General features: G+C 46.0%; 1 protein-coding gene across 3 annotated transcripts in view; it reads left to right on the top strand.

Annotated features, from left to right (window-relative positions):
• Positions 1 to 18,977, top strand: part of EVC (EvC ciliary complex subunit 1) — a 91,761-nt gene that overhangs the window by 49,282 nt on the left and 23,502 nt on the right. For all 3 annotated transcript variants that reach the window (XM_068975217.1, XM_068975218.1, XM_068975219.1), the window contains exon 12: positions 7,566 to 7,778. In XM_068975217.1, coding sequence (XP_068831318.1) covers positions 7,566 to 7,778 — 213 coding nt within the window. The remainder of the gene's footprint in view (positions 1 to 7,565; positions 7,779 to 18,977) is intronic.

The following is an 18,977-nucleotide window of genomic DNA, read 5'->3' as shown; positions in this document are numbered from 1 at the left end:
CTCATTCACCCAGTGGCCGTGGCCAACAGTAGGTGCTCAAGAGATATTTGCAGGATGAACCCATGCACGCTGGTTCTCATGAACCCATGAGAATAAGACACCTTTACACCAGAGCTTTCACCTTTAGGGCCCCTTCCATCTGGTGTGGAATCACATAATTATGACTACACTCATGCTGTGCAATGAGACACCCCAAAACCCAGTGGCCAAAAATGACAGTGATGTATCCCCAGGGTCTGTGTGTCTGCCAATAGCTGGCTGATCTAGGAATGACTGATACAACTTGACCATACTTTCCTGTCTCTCCTCTCCTCCTGGGACCAGTGGCTGGCCTGGAGATGTTCTCCTAGCAATGGCAGAGAACTAGCCTCCAAACTAGCCCACTTGGCCTCCACCTCATTCTGTTGGCCAATGCAAGTCATGTGACTGACTCAGAGTTAAAGGGTCGGGGAGATGCTTCCCACTCTTCTGGGGAAAACATGTCAAGGCTATGTGGCAAAGGGCATGGCTCTGGGAGAGAGAAAGATCTGGACCCAGTGTGCCCTTCCACACACGTGTCTCCGGCATCTCCTGTCTTCCGGGTGCAGATAGGGAGAAGCCCCAGAGAGGAAGAGAGTGACCCCTAGTCACACTGCTGGTGAGTGGCCCAATGCAGGTGGTGCCCAGGCTCTTGACCCTTGATCCCACCTACTTCCCGTTTTTAAGAGACCCAACTTGACCTGTGTCTTGACCTGTGACCTTGCACTGTTCCCTGGGCACACCCCACTCTGAAGCAGGCAACTGTGTGTCTTAGAACACGCAGGGTACCGTCCCTGCCAGGGAACATTTCTGGTTCCTGTGATGAACCGAAACTCGGCAGAGAGCCGGGCCATGCCTGTAGGATCCTGGAAGGATGTTTTATTCACTCAGTCACCACCCACTGTGATCAGGACATCTTCGGAGCTGGTCACATTCATGCCTTGCTGGTCCTGACTGCCAGGTCTTGACTCCTCCTTCATGAGGCACTGAGCCCCTGCCTGCCCCAGTCTACTCCCCGCCACCCCACCCTGTTGGGGTGACCCCCTACTGCTCCTCTGCTTCCCCAAATCTGTAGCTCACCGCACACTGCTCCACCAGGCTTTCTCCCGCCTCTGCTGGGAAGGGTCCCCTTCCTTACCTCCCTTCACCCTACCCTGCAGACAAATGGAACCAAACTGCCTTTTCTCCAAAACGTTCAGTTCCTGGAAGGAAAATAGCCATAGGCAGCCTTTGTGAGAGCCTAACTTTCCCAGCCTCTGCAACGATAACAGCCAGCATTTATGAAGTGCTTGCCCTGTGCTGTGTGTTTGTGTGAGTGTTCAGTTGCTCTGACTCTTTGTGACCCCATGGACAAGCCTGCCAGACTCCCCGTCCATGGAATTTTTTCAGGCAAGAATACTAGAGTGGGTCGCCATGCCCTCCTCCAGGGGATCTTCCCAACCCAGGGGTTGAACTAAAGCCTCCTGCATCTCCCGCATTGCCAGGCAAATTCTTTACCACAGCGCCATCTAGGAAGTCCGTAATCCTGATCGTCAGTCCTCAAGGCAGGTGCTGTCTTCACGGGTGGACTTTGCGTCGTATCCCTTTTGCAGATCAGACAATTGAGACTTCCATGAGCTCCAGAATATGTGTCCTTGCCCCGCCCCAGAACTTTCTCTGAAAAAAGTCTGGGAAGGGCACTGCTCCTCTGGGTCAGGGAGCAGAAGCGAAAGCCAAGTGACAGAGGAGTCCAAGGGAACTGCCTCCCTAGCTTGGGTTCCCTGTGCTTGTGTTTGAGGAAAAGTGCAAAAGGCTGAGGCACCAAGGTCCGCCCCACCCCTGGCATCTGACCCCTCACACATGCTGAGAGGGAAGAACAGATTAATTCCAGTTCTGTTTCAGGTGGAGAATGAATCAGCATTTCCCAAACATAACATCTCAGTGTAAAGTGGAAGTGCTGTGTTTTGTGACCTGTCAGAGCATGTGACAATGATGCTGATGTGTCTCTGTCGAGGGAGCAGACAGGATCCGGTACGTTTTGGGAGTTTTTTTTTTAATTAGAAAGAGCCTCGACTAGTGAACCATGTAGCTTTTACAAAGTTCACCTTTCTTGAATTTCAGTTCAGTTCAGTAGCTCAGTCACATCCTATTCTTTGTGACCTTGTGGACTGCAGCACACCAGGCTTCCCTGTCCATCACCAACTCCCAGAGCTTACTCAAACTCATGTCCATCAAGTCGGTGATACCATCCAGCCATCTCATCCTCTGTCATCCCCTTCTCCCACCTTCAGTCTTTCCCAGCATCAGGGTCTTTTCCAATGAGTCAGTTCTTCACATTAGGTGGCCAAAGTATTGGAGTTTCAGCTTCAACATCAGTCTTTCCAATGAATATTCAGTTTCAGCTTCAACATCAGTCTTTCCAATGAATATTCAGGACTGATAGCCTTTAGGATGGACTGGTTAGATCTCCTTGCAGTCTAAGGGACTCTCAAGAGTCTTCTCCAATACCACAGTTCAAAAGCATCAATTCTGCAGCACTCAGCTTTCTTTATAGTCCAACTCTCACATCCATACATGACAACTGGAAAAACCATAGATGGACCTTTGTTGGCAAAGTAATGTCTCTGCTTTTTAATATGCTGTCTAGGTTGGTCATAGCTTTTCTAAGTGTCTTTTAATTTCATGGCTGCAGTCACCATCTGCAGTGATTTTAGTTCTTGAATTTACAAACAGCATATTTTTGTAGTTTGACAATCATGAACCAAAAAGAAAAAGGTATGTCTTAGTGTCCACAGCCACTGCTACCAGATGATAGATTCCAAGGTAGGAGAATCAAATGTTCAAAATCTGTCTCCTGCCTGGAAGGAAATTGGGATTTCCAGGGGCTGGAAGAAAATGTAAGTCACTCCCATATTATTAAACCATTTTTATTGTAAAATGTAACAGATACAAATAAATGGATAACACAGAAACTTACAGGTTAGTGAATGATGATTAAAAACACATCTGTGTAACCTCTGCCCAGATCGAGGAAGAGATCTTGGCCAGGATCCCTGAACACCCCCCATACCTCCTCCCTGTCCCAGTCTCCTCCCTGCTCACAGGAGCCAGATCCTGGCTTACATGGAAATTCAGTCTTTGCTTAGATGGGAATGGGATTGTATAGCATGTTAGGTTTGCATCGCTCAACTTTGTATGGTGAGACAAGCTTTGTGCCTTGTGAGATTTCTCTGTATTATCGTGTGCAGCAATATGCATTCTTCCTCACTCGTCTATAGTATTTCACTGTATAAGTACACCACCATTTATCCATTCTACTGTTGACGGACATTTGTGTAGCTTCTTATTTTAGACTGCCACACATTCTGCTGAACTTTCTTGTGGATGCTGTTTGATACACACATGCACCTATTTCTCCTGGGTTTAGGAGCAAGATTGTTGGATTCAAGAGTTATGTGCAGCTTCAATCTTTATTCTACAAAGTTACTGACATAGCCCCCAATATGATTAGCATTTTGAATTTATAGATCAAGTTGGTGAGGATGAACATCTTTACAATATTAAATCTTCCAGTCTACAAACATGGTGTATCCTTGTCTTTATTTGTCTTATTAATTTTCCTTAATATTGCTTTTTAGTTTCTACCCTCAGGTGAAATGTTTGCTATAGATTTTTTCTGATTAAGGAAGCTTCCTTCCATTTCCTATTTTGCTAAGAATGTTTCTTCTGCATGGAAACTACAATTTGTGAAATACTTTTTCCTTCATTTAGTCCCATAATTAACATTATACTTTTCTGCTTTATTTTATTAATGTGGCAAATTGTATTGATTTGGATAATGCCTGGTTCAGACAGTAAAGAATCTGCCTGCAGTGTGGGAGACCTGGGTTCAATCCCTGGGTTGGGAAGATCCCCTGGAGAAGGGAATGGCAACCCACTCCAGTGTTCTTGCCTGGAGAATTCCATGGACAGAGGAGCCCAGTGGGCTATAGTCCTTGGAGTCACAAAGAGTCGGACAGAGCTGAGTGACTGACACCATCATTTTTTTTCCTTAAGTGCATAGAAATTTAGAAACTTTGCATCTTTCTGGCAAATTAAACCTTTTGATATTATGAACTGCTCCCCTTTGTCTCGAAAGGAGCTTTTTTTCCCTAAAGACTATTTTATCTACTATTAATGTAGCAAAAAGTGACCCTGTGTTTATTAGGTGCTAGTTATAGTCTCATTCATTCATTGTCAGAAAAATTCATCTAAGAGCATCATGGTTAGATCATGTGTGGTGAGGCCTGGCCACCAGGGTCCTATGGGTGAACTAACACAATTTATTTAACCTCCCTTTCACATGTACAGATGAAGCCTCAGTTTCCTCATCTGTAAATGTGTTTCATCAGTTTTGAGAGATTTCTCACCCACTGTCACTTCAAATATGACTTCTGTCTGAACTCTGCCTTCCTTCCTTCAGGGACTCCAGTTAAACATGTGGGACTTTCTTACAGTATCTTTCAGCCTTCATCTTCTCCTGCATATTTTCCATCCTTTAGCCTCTCTTTACTTTGTCCTAGCTTTTCTCCTGATCTGTCTTCCTGTACGTATTCTCTCTTCAACTGCATCTAAACTGCGATGAAACCTTTGCATTGGGTTCCTATTATTGGGCAGTGTTCTTCAGTTCTAGAAGTTCTAATTTTAAAAAAAGAAACAACTAAATAGCATTACTTTTTGTCATCTCCAGGTCTTTGCTTTAAGGTTTAAGAGTGGCTTTTAAAATCAGAAGCATAGTGAGCATCAGCTCTGAAGTCTGTGTACTGTGCTCCCCAGCCTGTGGGTTTGCGTGTCTGTTGTCTGTGTAGCTCTTTGGACATGGTCTTGTCTCCGCGTGTACTCTCCTTGTATTCTCGTCTCCTCTTGTGCTGTTTGTGCACTCATGTATTTTTCACTGTTTGCCTTATCTCAGATTTGTACATTGTTTATAAAAATATTTTCAGGCATACAGTGATGTTCTCCTTCTCCAAAGATTTTTTTCCTTTGCTTCTGCTGGATGACTGGGTCTCAAATGATCTAGAATCCTCTTCATTCAAGGCCTAAACTTGAAATACGCTGGGCCACCCACATGAAAGGACTCCAGGTTGCCGTGTGTTTAGACCTGTCAGATCTAATTTCCTTCCATTTCACTCATGTTTCTGTATTGCAGCTTTTGGGTTCCCAATCCTTGGCGTGGAATGATTTACCCAGGCCCCAACTCATGGTGAGCCATGAGCTCCACCTTCTGTGCCTTCAACTACCGGAGGCTGTCCAGGGTCCATCAGCTGCGCAGGAATGTCCCTTGGATTGACCTACACCCTGTATATAAATGCAGCCCAAAGGCTGGGCACGCTTCTCTGATGCCATCTTCTCCCAGACCTTGGACCCTACACGCTATACTTCCTTGTTAGCTCTTTGGGACTTTTATGATGGTTTAATAAACATTTTGTCCAGCTTTTTAAAAACATTCATCCTCAGTGGGAAAAACTGTTTCAAATTACCTACCTGGCCACTATCAGAAGTAGGATCTCTAAGTCTTCTAAAAGGATGTGGATCCCTTATGCCCCTGTCATGGACACTTTATTCCAAACAAAGTTCAGTTTGGCCATGGGCTTTTTAGACCATGGTAGTCACTGAGTTTGGGCTTCCCAGGTGTCTCAATGGTAAAGAATCCACCTGCAAATGCAGGGGATGCTGGAGACTCAGGTTCAATCCCTGGGTCAGAAAGATCCTCTGGAGGGGGAAATGGCAACCCACTGTAGTATTCTTGCCTGGATAATCCCATGGACAGAGAAGCCTGGGGGCCACAGTCCATGGGGTCACAAAGAGTCAGACACGACTGAGCATGCATGCATGGTCATTGGGTTTAATTAACACAGAGTTAAATTTAACTTATATTCATTGAGCCCACCAAGTATGAGCTAGGTACACCAGATGAGATGCTAAGAATTTTTTTCCAAAAAAAAGAAAAAAACAAATATCCTCATACCATACAAGTTAAGAGCATGAGTCCAATAGTCCAGTAGTCAGAATCTACCCTCTACAAATGTCCAGCTACTTCTCTTCTCTGGTCTTATTTTTCTTGTCTATAAAACAATGGTAATTATAATAGAACATCTACATTGGACTATTGGATGAATGATATTATGCAAGAAATGTGTTTATGACACTCTGGCACACAGTAAGAATTCATAATTATTAACAATTTAAATATTATTACCTGATATTTGCCAGGTACTCTTCTAGGTGCTATAGATGCTAAAGTAATAAGACTTTGTTCTTGAGAAACCTCACGGTCTAGTCCATGAAAAGGATAAACAACTAATGGCCACAAAAAAGCCTCTCAGAAGCGGAGACCTCAGATAGAATTTGGAGCACATGTAGGGAGTTCCTAGATGGAGAAGCGGGAATGGGTGTTCTGCCTCCTGTTGGTGTGTGATACATTCAGAAACTGCAGTCAGGTGGTTGGTCTGGGAGGATGTGAGACGTAGGTACAGAGTATGACGCAGCCACTCTCAGGCAGTTGTGGTCCAGGAGGACTGACAGATGAACTGTAGTTTTGATGCCCTGGTGGGGCTAACCAAAGAGCTGCAGGAGCCCAGGGTCAGAAATGCCCTTGTTAGTCTGAATGGCCCAGGCAAGGCTTCACAGAGAAGGGATTTTTTTGTAGGGGTTTTGCAGGATGAAGAGGAGTCCATTTCAGATGTGCAAGTGCCTGGAGGTGGGGCAAAGTGTAGAGGCTTGCAAAGTATCTGCATAATGAAACATGCAATATGTCATTTATGTGAATTAACAGGCATACCAAAAGCCACGTTTGCGGACATCACATATAGTGAAAGTATAAACATCTAAATTGGAGACACAGATGCTGAATTCATGGGGATGGCTGATTTTGAGGAGACTAGGTGGGAGGGGAAAAGAATTACAGAGGGAAATTAAAGGGTTCCGACTTAATCTGCAAGTTTTAGTGTGGAAAAAGAAAACTGAATGGTGGATTCAGAATGTTTAATATATTATTATCTATATGCTTTTATTTTTCACAATTAAAAAGATACATTTTTAGAGAGAGAATGGAGTGGGGAAGGTGGGATGAAGGAGCAGAATGGTGAGTAATGAATCAGGACTGCCTTGAAGCCCTGCTAGGTAATTCTGATTGCAATGGAGGGAGGCCCTCTAAGGTATTTGAACTGGAAATGAAAGGGCTGTGCTTCTACAAATAACTCACCTAAATGTGGAGGATGGAGGGAGGCAGGGAGACCAGGGAGGGGCTGTGAACATAATCTGGATGGAGGTTTAGAGGAGATGCTGGTGAGTAAGGGCTCACTGGGTCAGGGGGCAGGTCTGGGGCTTGACTGGGTGCAGGTGAGAGGGCTGGAAGGCAGCCCGTATTTCCCAAGACTGTGTGTGCTTGTGCGCATGCGCATTTGCACACACGTGTGCGATTCGACAATTCCCTTCGCTGGATTGCCTCTGTGTCTTGTGGGGAGACCTTGGCCCTGCCCAGGGTGAGACCATGACTTGTAACTCCGTCTTGTGGCTCTCGGCTTCAGGAGCTGTACTGCAGCACCATGGAAACGTTCCGGAAGTTCGCGGACATCCTGTTCCTGCAGACGCTCCCCCGTGTGACCGACCTCTCCCAGGCAGAGTGTGAATACCTGAGGCAGGAGGCCCAGGAGAACTCGACTCGGCAGCTGGAGAAGTCGGACCGCTTCCGGAGCCAGCAGTGGAAACTCTTCCAGGATCTCCTAGAGCAGGAAAAGCAGGTGCGGCATTTTGTAAAACTGGGTCTAGAGTCTGTGTTTTTCATTAACTTTTGAAGGATAATGAGGCATTTCTTTCACTGAGCATCCCCAAGTGCCTGTGCTGAGTGTTTTACCAAGATTCTGGTTGCCAGCCTTTCACAACGGCCGGCCGGGTGGGCTGGGATGGGAAGAGGAGGAGAGCAGACCTCTCCTCTCCCAGTGTAGGAGGTCAGGAGATGACGCCCAGAACCTGTTCTTTAGAACAACAGAAGTAAATTACTAAGGGAGTGGACGGGGCTGGACACAAGGGACTCCTATTCAGTGAAAGTCTGTTTCATTATTAAAACCATACATTGGCCACCTGATGCGAAGAACTGACTCATTGGAAAAGACCCTGATGTTGGAACGGATTGAAGGCAGGAGAAGAGGGCAACAGACCATGAGATGGTTGGATGGCATCACCGACTCAATGGACTTGAGTTTGAGCAAACTCTAGATAGTAAAGGATGGGGAAGCCTGCTATGCTGCAGTCCGTGGGGTCGTAAAGAGTCAGACACGACTGAGCGACTGAACAACAATATGTGTGGTAGGCAGAATAATGCCCCCACATCCTAATCCCTAGAACCTGTGAATATGCTACCTAACAGGGCAAAGGGGACCTTGCAGATGCAATTAAATTAAGGATTTGGGGACATGAAGTTTATTCTGAATTATCTGAGTGGCCAGTGTAATCACAAGGGTCCTTTTAAGAGGGAAGGAAGAGGGTCAGAGTCAGAGGAGATGTGATGTCCTGGGCAGAGGCTAGAAGGATGTGGGCATCAGCCAAGAAATGGGAGCGCCCTCAAGGAGCTGGAAAAGGCAAGGAACAGATTTCACCCCTACCCCAGAGCCTCCAGAAGGAAAACAGTCCTGTTCCTTTCATTCCAGACTCACCTCCAGAACTGTAAGGTACTAAATTTGTTTGAAGCCACAGAGTTTGTGGTGCTGTGTTATAACAGCCATAGGAAGCTAATATACATCAATTTTATTTAAAAAAAAATTAAAACTGTCAGATTTTCAAATATGACACATGGAAATGCCCCCATTTCCCTTCTTTCTTGCTTTCCTGCTTGCTAGAGGCTGCAAAACTAATGTGCTCAATATCCCAGTTTCTAGAAGTGGCCTCGTTGACGGAGTTCTAGCCTATGAGACAAGGTGCAATACCTGCAGGGAGCTTCTGTTCACTAATACAAAGGTCACGTGTTGCTAAGAAACATCTTCCTCTTTAGCATTTCCTGTTCTTCCTGCCCAAAGCAGTTACGGGAGGACTGGAGGACCGCTGGCCTTCCTTTGACTTAGAGACGAGGTGAAGGAGGGTGGGGCAGAGAGCCGGACTGTCCCAGCCCTGGATTGCCCACCCCTAGGTGCTTGTTATGAGAAACACCATGTCTTTTTCCGTTGAGTGTTCAGTTAGTTACAAAAAACCCTCAATGTATGTATCTGATATAAATTTTCTAAAGAAAATAGGGTGAGCTGTCCAAACTACCAAAAAGTAAATGGAAGCACCGTGCAAACACAGGGCCTTTCCCTGTGGGTGGGCACAGGTCTAGGTGCCTGCCTGTCCGGTTTATTAGACCTGCTAGTTAATTTCAGTCTGCCATCAGCTGTTGTCCTATGACCAGTCGTCGTCTCCTGCATATGTGGCTGGTACGTCCTAAAGGGCAGTAGCCCGGATTTTCGTATTTCACTTCCTTATTCAAAACCCACTAGCTGGGACATAGCAAATGCTCAAAAAACCTCACTGCATTTCCCGGGATAATATGCAGCTTTGGAAATCAGCACAAGATCACCAGGGGATGTTCATGAAGCTGAATTCCTCCAGATCATACCAATCCCGGATCCCAGGCCGTATCATTTGCCATCTCTGGGGAAGCAGGGGGAAACCTGGGCCTCGGCGGTTTGGAAAGCTCACCAGATAAATCTAAAGTGCCTCTGATGTTGGCTCCCCAAGTTGGGGGGGTCAGCCCTTTTAGAGACAGTTGTGGTTTGCAGACAGTCTTCTAACCTTGGAAGCTGAATGCCTGCATTTGAAGCAGAGTAGCCCAATGGCACCCCACTCCAGTACTCTTGCCTGGAAAGTCCCATGGACAGAGGAGCCTGATAGGCTGCAGTCCATGGGGTTGCTAAGAGTCAGCAGGACTGAGCGACTTCCCTTTTGCTTTTCACTTTCATGCATTGGAGAAGGCAACAGCACCCCACTCCAGTATTCTTGCCTGGAGAATCCCAGAGACAGAGGAGCCTAGTGGGCTGCTGTCTGTGGGGTCGCACAGAGTCAGACACGACTGAAGCGACTTAGCAGCAGCAGCAGCAGCAGCAGCAGCCCCATTAATGGGCTCCCCTGGCGGCTCAGTGATAGAGAATCCACCTGCCAGTGCAGGAGGTGCTGGAGAAATGGCTTCGATCCCTGGGTCGGGAAGATTCCCTGGAGAAGGGCATAGCAACTCACTCCAGTGTTCTTGCCTAGAGACAGAGGAACTTGGCGGGCTATGATCCATAGGGTCTCAAAGAGTCAGACATGACTGAAGCGACTTGGCACGCATGCACAAAACCCCATTAATGGGCTTCCCTGGTGGCTCAGTGGTAAAGAATCTGCCTGCCAACACAGGAGATGCAGGTTCCATCCCTGGGTCAGGAAGATCCCCTGAAGAAGGAAATGGCAACTCACTCCAGTATTCTTGCCTGGAGAGTTCCATAGACAGAGGAGTCTGGCGGGCTACAGTCCATGGGATCACAAAAGAGTTGGATGTGACTTAGCGACTAAACAACCATGGCGTTAATGGCCTGAGTGACTTTAGCCAGTTAGCTGACCTCCCACAACTCTGTGACTTTGTACAACTTACTGAATTTCTCTGAATCGCAGCTTTCATGTGAAAAATATGGATCAAAATACCCTACATGGTTGCTGCAAGATAACACAGGCAAATGCAGGCTAAGACCCTTTGCACTATATCTGTTTAATCACTTTATAACATTGATATTGAAAAAAATCCAGAATTTCAGTTCTGATAAATTATTAGGCAAAGTGTCATGATTCATCCAAAAACCTCCAGTTATGAATCTTTTATTTTAAGCAGATATCAGACAGTACCTAGATTCTGGGTTTTGTTTTTTATTCATTTACTTTGCGAGCATATGCACATATGTGACTTTCCCTGTGCTTATACAGAGTATTTTGAGAGGAGTTTTGCATTCAAGAAGCAAACAGGAGGGTTAATGACCTCATCAACTGATTAAATAAGTATGACCGAAGACTGCTTTCTCAAAATGTGTATGTCAAAATTAATTTACTGATTGATTGTCTAATTGCCTTAAATTACTATAGATATTTAGGGATCCATATTCTCTCCCGCTTTCCATATTTCCTTGTTGATGATGAAAATGAGAGATGAACTTTCTGATGAATATTTAGTCATGAGAAGAAAAGGACTGACAAAACTCTTCGTGGAAAATCAAACACACACCCAGACTATAAAATTCATTTTCCACCTATTTTCTAGGTAAAAGGTCTTGGTGATTTCATACCTCATTGCTCAGGGAAATTGTTAAATATTGTGGATTTTGTTAGTTACACAATTGGAATAGGATATAGGATCAGTTCAGTTCAGTTCAGTCGCTCAGTTGTGTCTGACTCTATGCAACCCCATGAATAGAAGCACACCAGGCCTCCCTGTCCATCACCAACTCCCGGAGTTCACCCAAACTCATGTGCATCGAGTCGGTGATGCCATCCAGCCATCTCATCCTCGGTCGTCCCCTTCTCTTCCTGCCCCCAATCAGGGTCTTTTCCCAGCATCAGGGTCTTTTCCAATGACTCAACTCTTCACGTGAGATGGCCAAAGTTTTGGAGTTTCAGCCTCAGCATCAGTCCTTCCAATGAATACCCAGGACTGATCTCCTTTAGGATGAACTGATTGGATCTCCTTGCAGACCAAGGCACTCTCAAGAGTCTTCTCCAGCACCACAGTTCAAAAGCTTCAATTCTTTGGCACTCAGCTTTCTTCACACTCCAACTCTCACATCCATACATGACCACTGAAAAAACCGTAGCCTCGACTAGACAGACTTTTGTTGGCAAAGTAATATCTCTGCTTTTTAATATACTGTCTCAGTTCAGTTCAATCGCTCAGTCGTGTCCGACTCTTTGTGACCCCATGAATTGCAGCACGCCAGGCCTCCCTGTCCATCACCATCTCCCAGAGTTCACTCAGACTCACGTCCATTGAGTCCGTGATGCCATCCAGCCATCTCATCCTGGGTCGTCCCCTTCTCCTCCTGCCCCCAATCTCTCTCAGCATCAGAGTCTTTTCCAATGAGTCAAATCTTCACATAAGGTGTCCAAAGTACTGGAGCTTCAGCTTCAGCATCGTTCCTTCCAAAGAAATCCCAGGGTTGATCTCCTTCAGAATGGACTAGGCCTTAACTTTCCTTCCAAGGACTAAGCGTCTTTTAATTTCATGGCTGCAATCACCATCTGCAGTGATTTTGGAGACCAAAAAAATAAAGTCTGACACTGTTTCCACTGTTTCCCCATCTATTTCCCATGAAGTGATGGGACCAGAGGCCATGATCTTTGTTTTCTGAATGTTGAGCTTTAAGCCAACTTTCTTACTCTCCACTTTCACTTTCATCAAGAGGCTTTTTAGTTCCTCTTCACTTTCTTCCATAAGGGTGGTGTCATCTGCATATCTGAGGTTATTGATATTTCTCCCAGCAATCTTGATTCCAGCTTGTGCTTCATCCAGCCCAGCATTTCTCATGATGTACTCTGCATACAAGTTAAATAAGCAGTATGACAATATACAGCCTTGACGTCCTCCTTTTCCTATTTGGAACCAGTCTGTTGTTCCATGTCCAGTCCTCTAACTGTTGCTTCCTGACCTGCATATATCGGTTTCTCAAGAGGCAGGTCAGGTGGTCTGGTATTCCCATCTCTTTCAGAATTTTCCACAGTTTATTGTGATCCACACAGTCAAAGACTTTGGCATAGTCAATAAAGCAGAGATAGATGTTTCTGGAACTCTCTTGCTTTTTTGATGATCCAGCAGATGTTGGCAATTTGATCTCTGGTTCCTCTGCCTTTTCTAAAACCAGCTTGAACATCTAGAAGTTCACGGTTCACGTATTGCTGAAGCCTGGCTTGGAGAATTTTGAGCGTTACTTTACTAGCGTGTGAGATGAGTACAATTGTGCGATAGTTGATGGACAGGGAGGCCTGGCGTGCTGTGTTTCATGGGGTCGCAAAGAGTCGGACACGACTGAGCGACTGAACTGAACTTGAGCATTCTTTGGCATTGCCTTTCTTTGGGATTGGAATGAAAACCGACCTTTTCCAGTCCTGTGGCCACTGTTGAGTTTTCCAAACTTGCTGACATATTGAGTGCAGCACTTTCACAGCATCATCTTTCAGGATTTGAAATAGCTCAACTGGAATTCCATCACCTCCACTAGCTTTGTTCGTAGTGATGCTTTCTAAGGCCCACTTGACTTCGCATTCCAGGATGTCTGGCTCTAGGTGAGTGATCACACCATCGTGATTATCTTGGTCATGAAGATCTTTTTTGTACAGTTCTTCTGTGTGTTCTTGCCACCTCTTCTTAGTATCTTCTGCTTCCGATAGGTCCATACCATTTCTGTCCTTTATCGAGCCCATCTTTGCATGAAATGTTCCCTTGCTGCTGCTAAGTCACTTCAGTCATGTCCGACTCTGTGCCACCCCATAAACAGCAGCCCACCAGGCTCCCCCATCCCTGGGATTCTCCAAGCAAGAACTGGAGTGAGCTGCCATTTCCTTCTCCATTGTATGAAATGTTCCCTTGGTATCTCTAATTTTCTTGAAGAGATCTCTAGTCTTTCTTATTCTGTTGTTTTCCTCTATTTCTTTGGATTGATCACTGAGGAAGGCTTTCTTATCTCTCCTTGCTATTCTTTGGAACTCTGCATTCAGATGCTTATATCTTTCCTTTTCTCCTTTGCTTTTTTGCTTCTCTTCTTTTCACAGCTATTTGTAAGGCCTCCCCAGACAGCCATTTTGCTTTTTTGCATTTCTTTTCCATGGGGATGGTCTTGATCCCTGTCTCCTGTACAATGTCACAAACCTCCGTCCATAGTTCATAAGGTACTCTATCAGATCTAGTCCCTTAAATCTATTTCTCACTTCCACTGTATAATCATAAGGGATTTGATTTAGGTCATACCTGAATGGTCCAGCGGTTTTCCCTACTTTCTTCAATTTAAGTCTGAATTTGGCAATAAGGAGTTCATGATCTGAGCCACAGTCAGCTCCCAGTCTTGTTTTTGCTGACTGTATAGAGATTCTCCATCTTTGGCTGCAAAGAATATAATCAATCTGATTTCAGTGTTGACCATCTGGTGATGTCCATGTGTAGAGTCTTCTCTTGTGTTGTTGGAAGAGAGTGTTTGCTATGACCAGTGTGTTCTCTTAGCAAAACTCTATTAGCCTTTGCCCTGCTTCATTCTGTATTCCAAGGCCAAATTCGCCTGTTACTCCAGGTGTTTCTTGACTTCCAACTTTTGCATTCCAGTCCCCTATAATGAAAAGGACATCTATTTTGGAGTGTTAGTTCAAAAAGGTCTTGTAGGTCTTCATAGAACCATTCAACTTCAGCTTCTTCAGCGATACTGGTTGGGGCATAGGCTTGGATTACTGTGATATTGAATGGTTTGCCTTGGAAATGAATAGAGGTCATTCTGTCATTTTTGAGATTGTATCCAAGTATTGCATTTCGGACTCTTTTGTTGACCATGATGGCTACTCCATTTCTTCTAAGGGATTCCTGCCCACAGTAGTAGATATAATGGTCATCTGAGTTAAATTCACCCGTTCCAATCCATTTTCATTCGCTGATTCCTAGAATGTCGACGTTCACCCTTGCCATCTCCTGTTTGACCACTTCCAATTTGCCTTGATTCACGGACCTGACATTCCAGGTTCCTATGCAATATTGCTCTTTATTGCATCAGACCTTGCTTCCATCACCAGTCACATCCACAGCTGGGTTTTGTTTTTCCTTTGGCTCCATCCCTTCATTCTTTCTGGAGTTATTTCTCCACTGACCTCCAGTAGCATGTTGGGCACCTACTGACCTGGGGAGTTCCTCTTTCAGTATCCTATCATTTTGCCTTTTCTTACTGTTCATGGGGTTCTCAAGGCAAGAATACTGAAGTGGTTTGCCATTCCCTTCTCCAGTGGACCACATTCTGTCAGACCTCTCCACCATGACCTGTCCGTCTTGGGTGGCCTCACATGGCATGGCTTAGCTTCATTGAGTTAGGCAAGGCTGTGGTCTGTGTGATCAGATTGGCTAATTTTCTGTGATTATGGTTTCAGTGTGTCTGCCCTCTGATGCCCTCTCCATCTTACTTGGGTTTCTGTTACATTGGACGTGGGTATCTCTTCATGGCTGCTCCAGCAAAGTGCAGCCACTGCTCCTTACCTTGGATGAGGTCACCCCCTCCTGACCTTGAACATGGAGTAGCTCCTCTTGGCCCTCCTGCTCCTGTACAGCCGCTGCTCCTTGAATGTGGGGTTGCTCCTCTCAGCCGCCACCCCTAACCTAGTGGTCTTCAAAGTGTGATCCATTCTAATGCAGGTGTGTGGGCTTCTCCCCAGCCTGCTGGGTTAGGCCAAAAGATGCCTGACATCCCCTCAAAGATGTCCTCATCCTAATTCCCAAAAGCTGTGAATGTTACCTTATGTGGCAAAGGGACTTTGCAGATGGGAAGTAAGTTAAGAATCTTGAAAAGGGGAGATTATCCTGATTGTGCAGGTGGGCCCAAGGTAATTGTTGCTGTGGGGTGCATCATTTGCAAATATCTCCCATTCAGTGGGAAGCCTTTCCATTATGTTGATAGTTTCCTTCAGCGTGCAAAATCTTTTTAGTTTCATTTAGTCCCATTTGCTCATTTTTGCTTTTGTTTCCTTTGCCTGAGGAGACATGAGTGGGTGGTCATGCTGAGTCATGTCTGATTCTTTGCGACCCCACGGACCATAATATCCCAGGCTCCTCTGTCTGTGGAATTTTCCAAGCAAGTATACTAGAGTGGGTTGCCATTTCCTCCTCCAGGGCATCGTCCCAACCCAGGGATCGAACCCAAATCTCCTGGTTGGGAGGTAGATTCTTTAACACTGACCCACCTGGGAAGCCCCCTGAGAAGACATATCCAAAAAATATTACTAAGACTACTGGTGAGTGAGGCTGGTCTTGGGGCTAGTATGGGGCCACCGGTTGGTGGGCAGGGTCAGGTCCTGGGCCAGCTGGAGGCTCTATGGGTCCTAAGGCAGTTGGCCTGCTGGTGGGTGGGCTTGTGTCCTTGCCTGGCTAGCTGCTTCACCTGAGGTGCCCTAGTACTGGTGCTGACAGGCTGGTGGGCGAGGCTGGACCCCTGTGCTAATTAGCCAGAGCGGGGATTCAGAAAGGGTGCTTCCGAGCATGTGTCCTCGTGGTAGAAAGTGTTAGTTGCTCAGTCATGTCTAACTCTCTGTGACCCCATGGACTGTAGCTTACTGGGCTCCTCCATCCGTGGGATTCTCCAGGCAAGAATACTGGAGTGAGTTGCCATTTCCTTCTCCAGGGGATCTTCCCGACCTGGGTCTCTCGCATTGCAAATTCTTCACCACTTTCGAGGTAGAAAGAGCTCCCCCAAATGGCTGCTGCCAGTGCTTCTGTCCCCAGACGGAGCTCTGGTTGCCTCCTGCCCCTCTGGGAGGCTCTCTAATATCAACAGGTAGATCTGACCCAGGGTTCTTTCAAATGACTACTTCTGCCCTGGTTCCTGGACCTCGTGAGGTTTTGTATGCAGCCTTTGAGGATGGATCTCTGTTTCCGATGATCATTTGGCTCTCCCAAATATAAGCCCTGCAGATCTTCAAAGCCAAACGTTCTTAGAGTTCCTCTTCATAGTGCAAAACCCCTGGGCTGGGGAGCTTTGGACCCCTCGCTGTGTGGGGAGAACCAATGCAATAGTAATTATCCTCCGTTTGGGGGTTCTCCACCTGTAATTATGGGACTTGACTATATGCTGACCCGATCCTTTTGACCCTTCTCATTGTGGTTTCTCCTTTTTTCTTGATCTGGTGTTTTTTCAATTGGAATATAACTGCATTACAATGCTGTCTTAGTTTCTGCTGTACGATAATGTGAATCAGCCATATAGGTATTCATATATCTCCTCCCTTTGAGCCTCCCACCCCCCTCCCCATTCCACCCCTCTAGGTCATCACAGCTGAGCTCCGTGTGCTGTAGAGGAACTTCCCATTCATCTTTATACCGTTGGTTGTAGATTTTTTTCTGCTGCTCTTCAGGTCATTCTCATCAATAGTTGCTCTGTGAATAGTTGTAATTTCGATGTGCCCGTGGGAGGAGGTGAGCTTAATAAGGTCTTCCTATTCTGCCATCTTGACCCCTCCCTGCTCCAGAGGGAACGTATATCCCATTCATTTTTAAGATGCAGATTTAGTCACATTTTAACATCTCTAAAACTGAGATCTTCTTAATTTAATTGGCAGTGATTTTTCTCTCTGCATGGGATCTAAAATAACTGCATTTCATAACCACTGGCACATTAGACTTGATAAAAGATACTGTGTGGCATCAATTCATTTCTCCACTCATTTCATGCAGCGTAAAAGCCAGAGTCCTTATCCTGCCCTGCACGGCCCACATGTCGGGAGCTGACCTCTCCCTCTCCTCCCCGTCTCCCTTCTCACTCCACTCTAGCCTCCCTGGTGTCCTTGTATGCCTCTGGCTCCCCAGCGTTCCTGCCTCGTTTGTCCTGCTTAAGAACTTTCTCCCAAGCCACCTTCACCCCAAGACCTTCTCTGCCTGCTTTTAAATCTGCAGTGCCTCCCTCCCCCGTAGCGCGCCAGTGTTTGCCTAAGGTGTTGATTTCACTTCCTGGCTCACTTATAAACCCACCTCCTTTACAGGAGGGCTTCCCTGGTGGCTCAGATGGTCAAGAGTCTGGCTGCAGTGTGGAGACTTGGGTTCGAGCCCTGGGTCAGGAAAATCCCCTGGAGAAGGAAATGGCAACCCACCCCAGTATTCTTGCCTGGAAAATCCTGTGGATGGAGGAGCCTGATGGGCTACAGTCCATGGGGTCGCAAAGAGTCCGACATGACTGAGCGACTTCACTTTCCTTCTTTCTTTTCCTTTATGGGAGAATGTTCCAAAACCCCCAACACGTAGCAGGCACGTGCTGACTGTTGGTTCCTTTTCCCTTTCTCTCCTTAGTAGGTGAAACTTTGAAACAACAGTAACCATATTGGAAACCACAAATGACCCAGTAGCACTTAACAGGGTCAACACTCTAGCCCAGGGAAGCAGCTCTTTGCTTCTGAATTCAAACCTTCATGAACTTGCCTTCAACAATATTAAAGAAATGGTGTGACCCCTTTGGGTACCATCTGGTTGGATGATCTCTGTACTCCTGACCATCTTTGGATCCTGTTACTAGGTTTATCTGTCTTCTCTAAATGCACATCAAAAACCCCCATGTACTTTAGTGACAATGTTAATTTATTTCTTAGGGAATCTAGACTGTGTTGAATTTACTAGAGTGTTCTGGTTTCCTAAGCACTTTGACAGGTTATTTTAGAGTTCTCACAAAACACATCAGAAACTGGCTTTAACAAATAGTTCTGGGTCACATAGTGTGATTTTGTGTGATTAAGTGTAAGTGCTTTAAGTTACAAGGCCCAGAGAACTGAAGCCTAAGCTGCTTACTCACACTCAAAGCCTCCGTGAAAGTGAAAGTGTTAGTTGCCCAGTCCTGGTTGACTGTTTGCGACCCCATGGACTCTATCCTGCCAGGCACCTCTGCCCATGGGATTCTCCAGGCAAGAATACTGGAGTGGGTTGCCGTTTCCTTCTCCAGGGGATCTTCCTGACCCAGGGGTTGAACCCAGGTCTCCTGCACTGCAGGCTGAGTCACCAGGGAAGCCTCTGTGCTTTGTCCCTATTCTGCATGCCGCATGGCCATCTCCAGAGAAGCACTGCAGATGTAGGGGAAGGGAAAGAGTCTCACCTTAAAGACGGAGCCCTCGGTGTAACACAGTCTAACTGCGTGTTGCTAAGTGCTGGTTTCTCCTGGTGATATGAGTGAGCGAGGGAGGTGCATGGTGGACCTGGAAAACATTCGAGCTTTGGAGACAGACAGACTTAG

This window comes from Capricornis sumatraensis, chromosome 7, assembly GCF_032405125.1.
Source record: "Capricornis sumatraensis isolate serow.1 chromosome 7, serow.2, whole genome shotgun sequence".
NCBI classification, from domain to species: Eukaryota; Metazoa; Chordata; class Mammalia; order Artiodactyla; family Bovidae; genus Capricornis; species Capricornis sumatraensis.
Note: the sequence above shows the minus strand (reverse complement) of the source record. Positions and strands in the feature narration are given on the sequence as shown.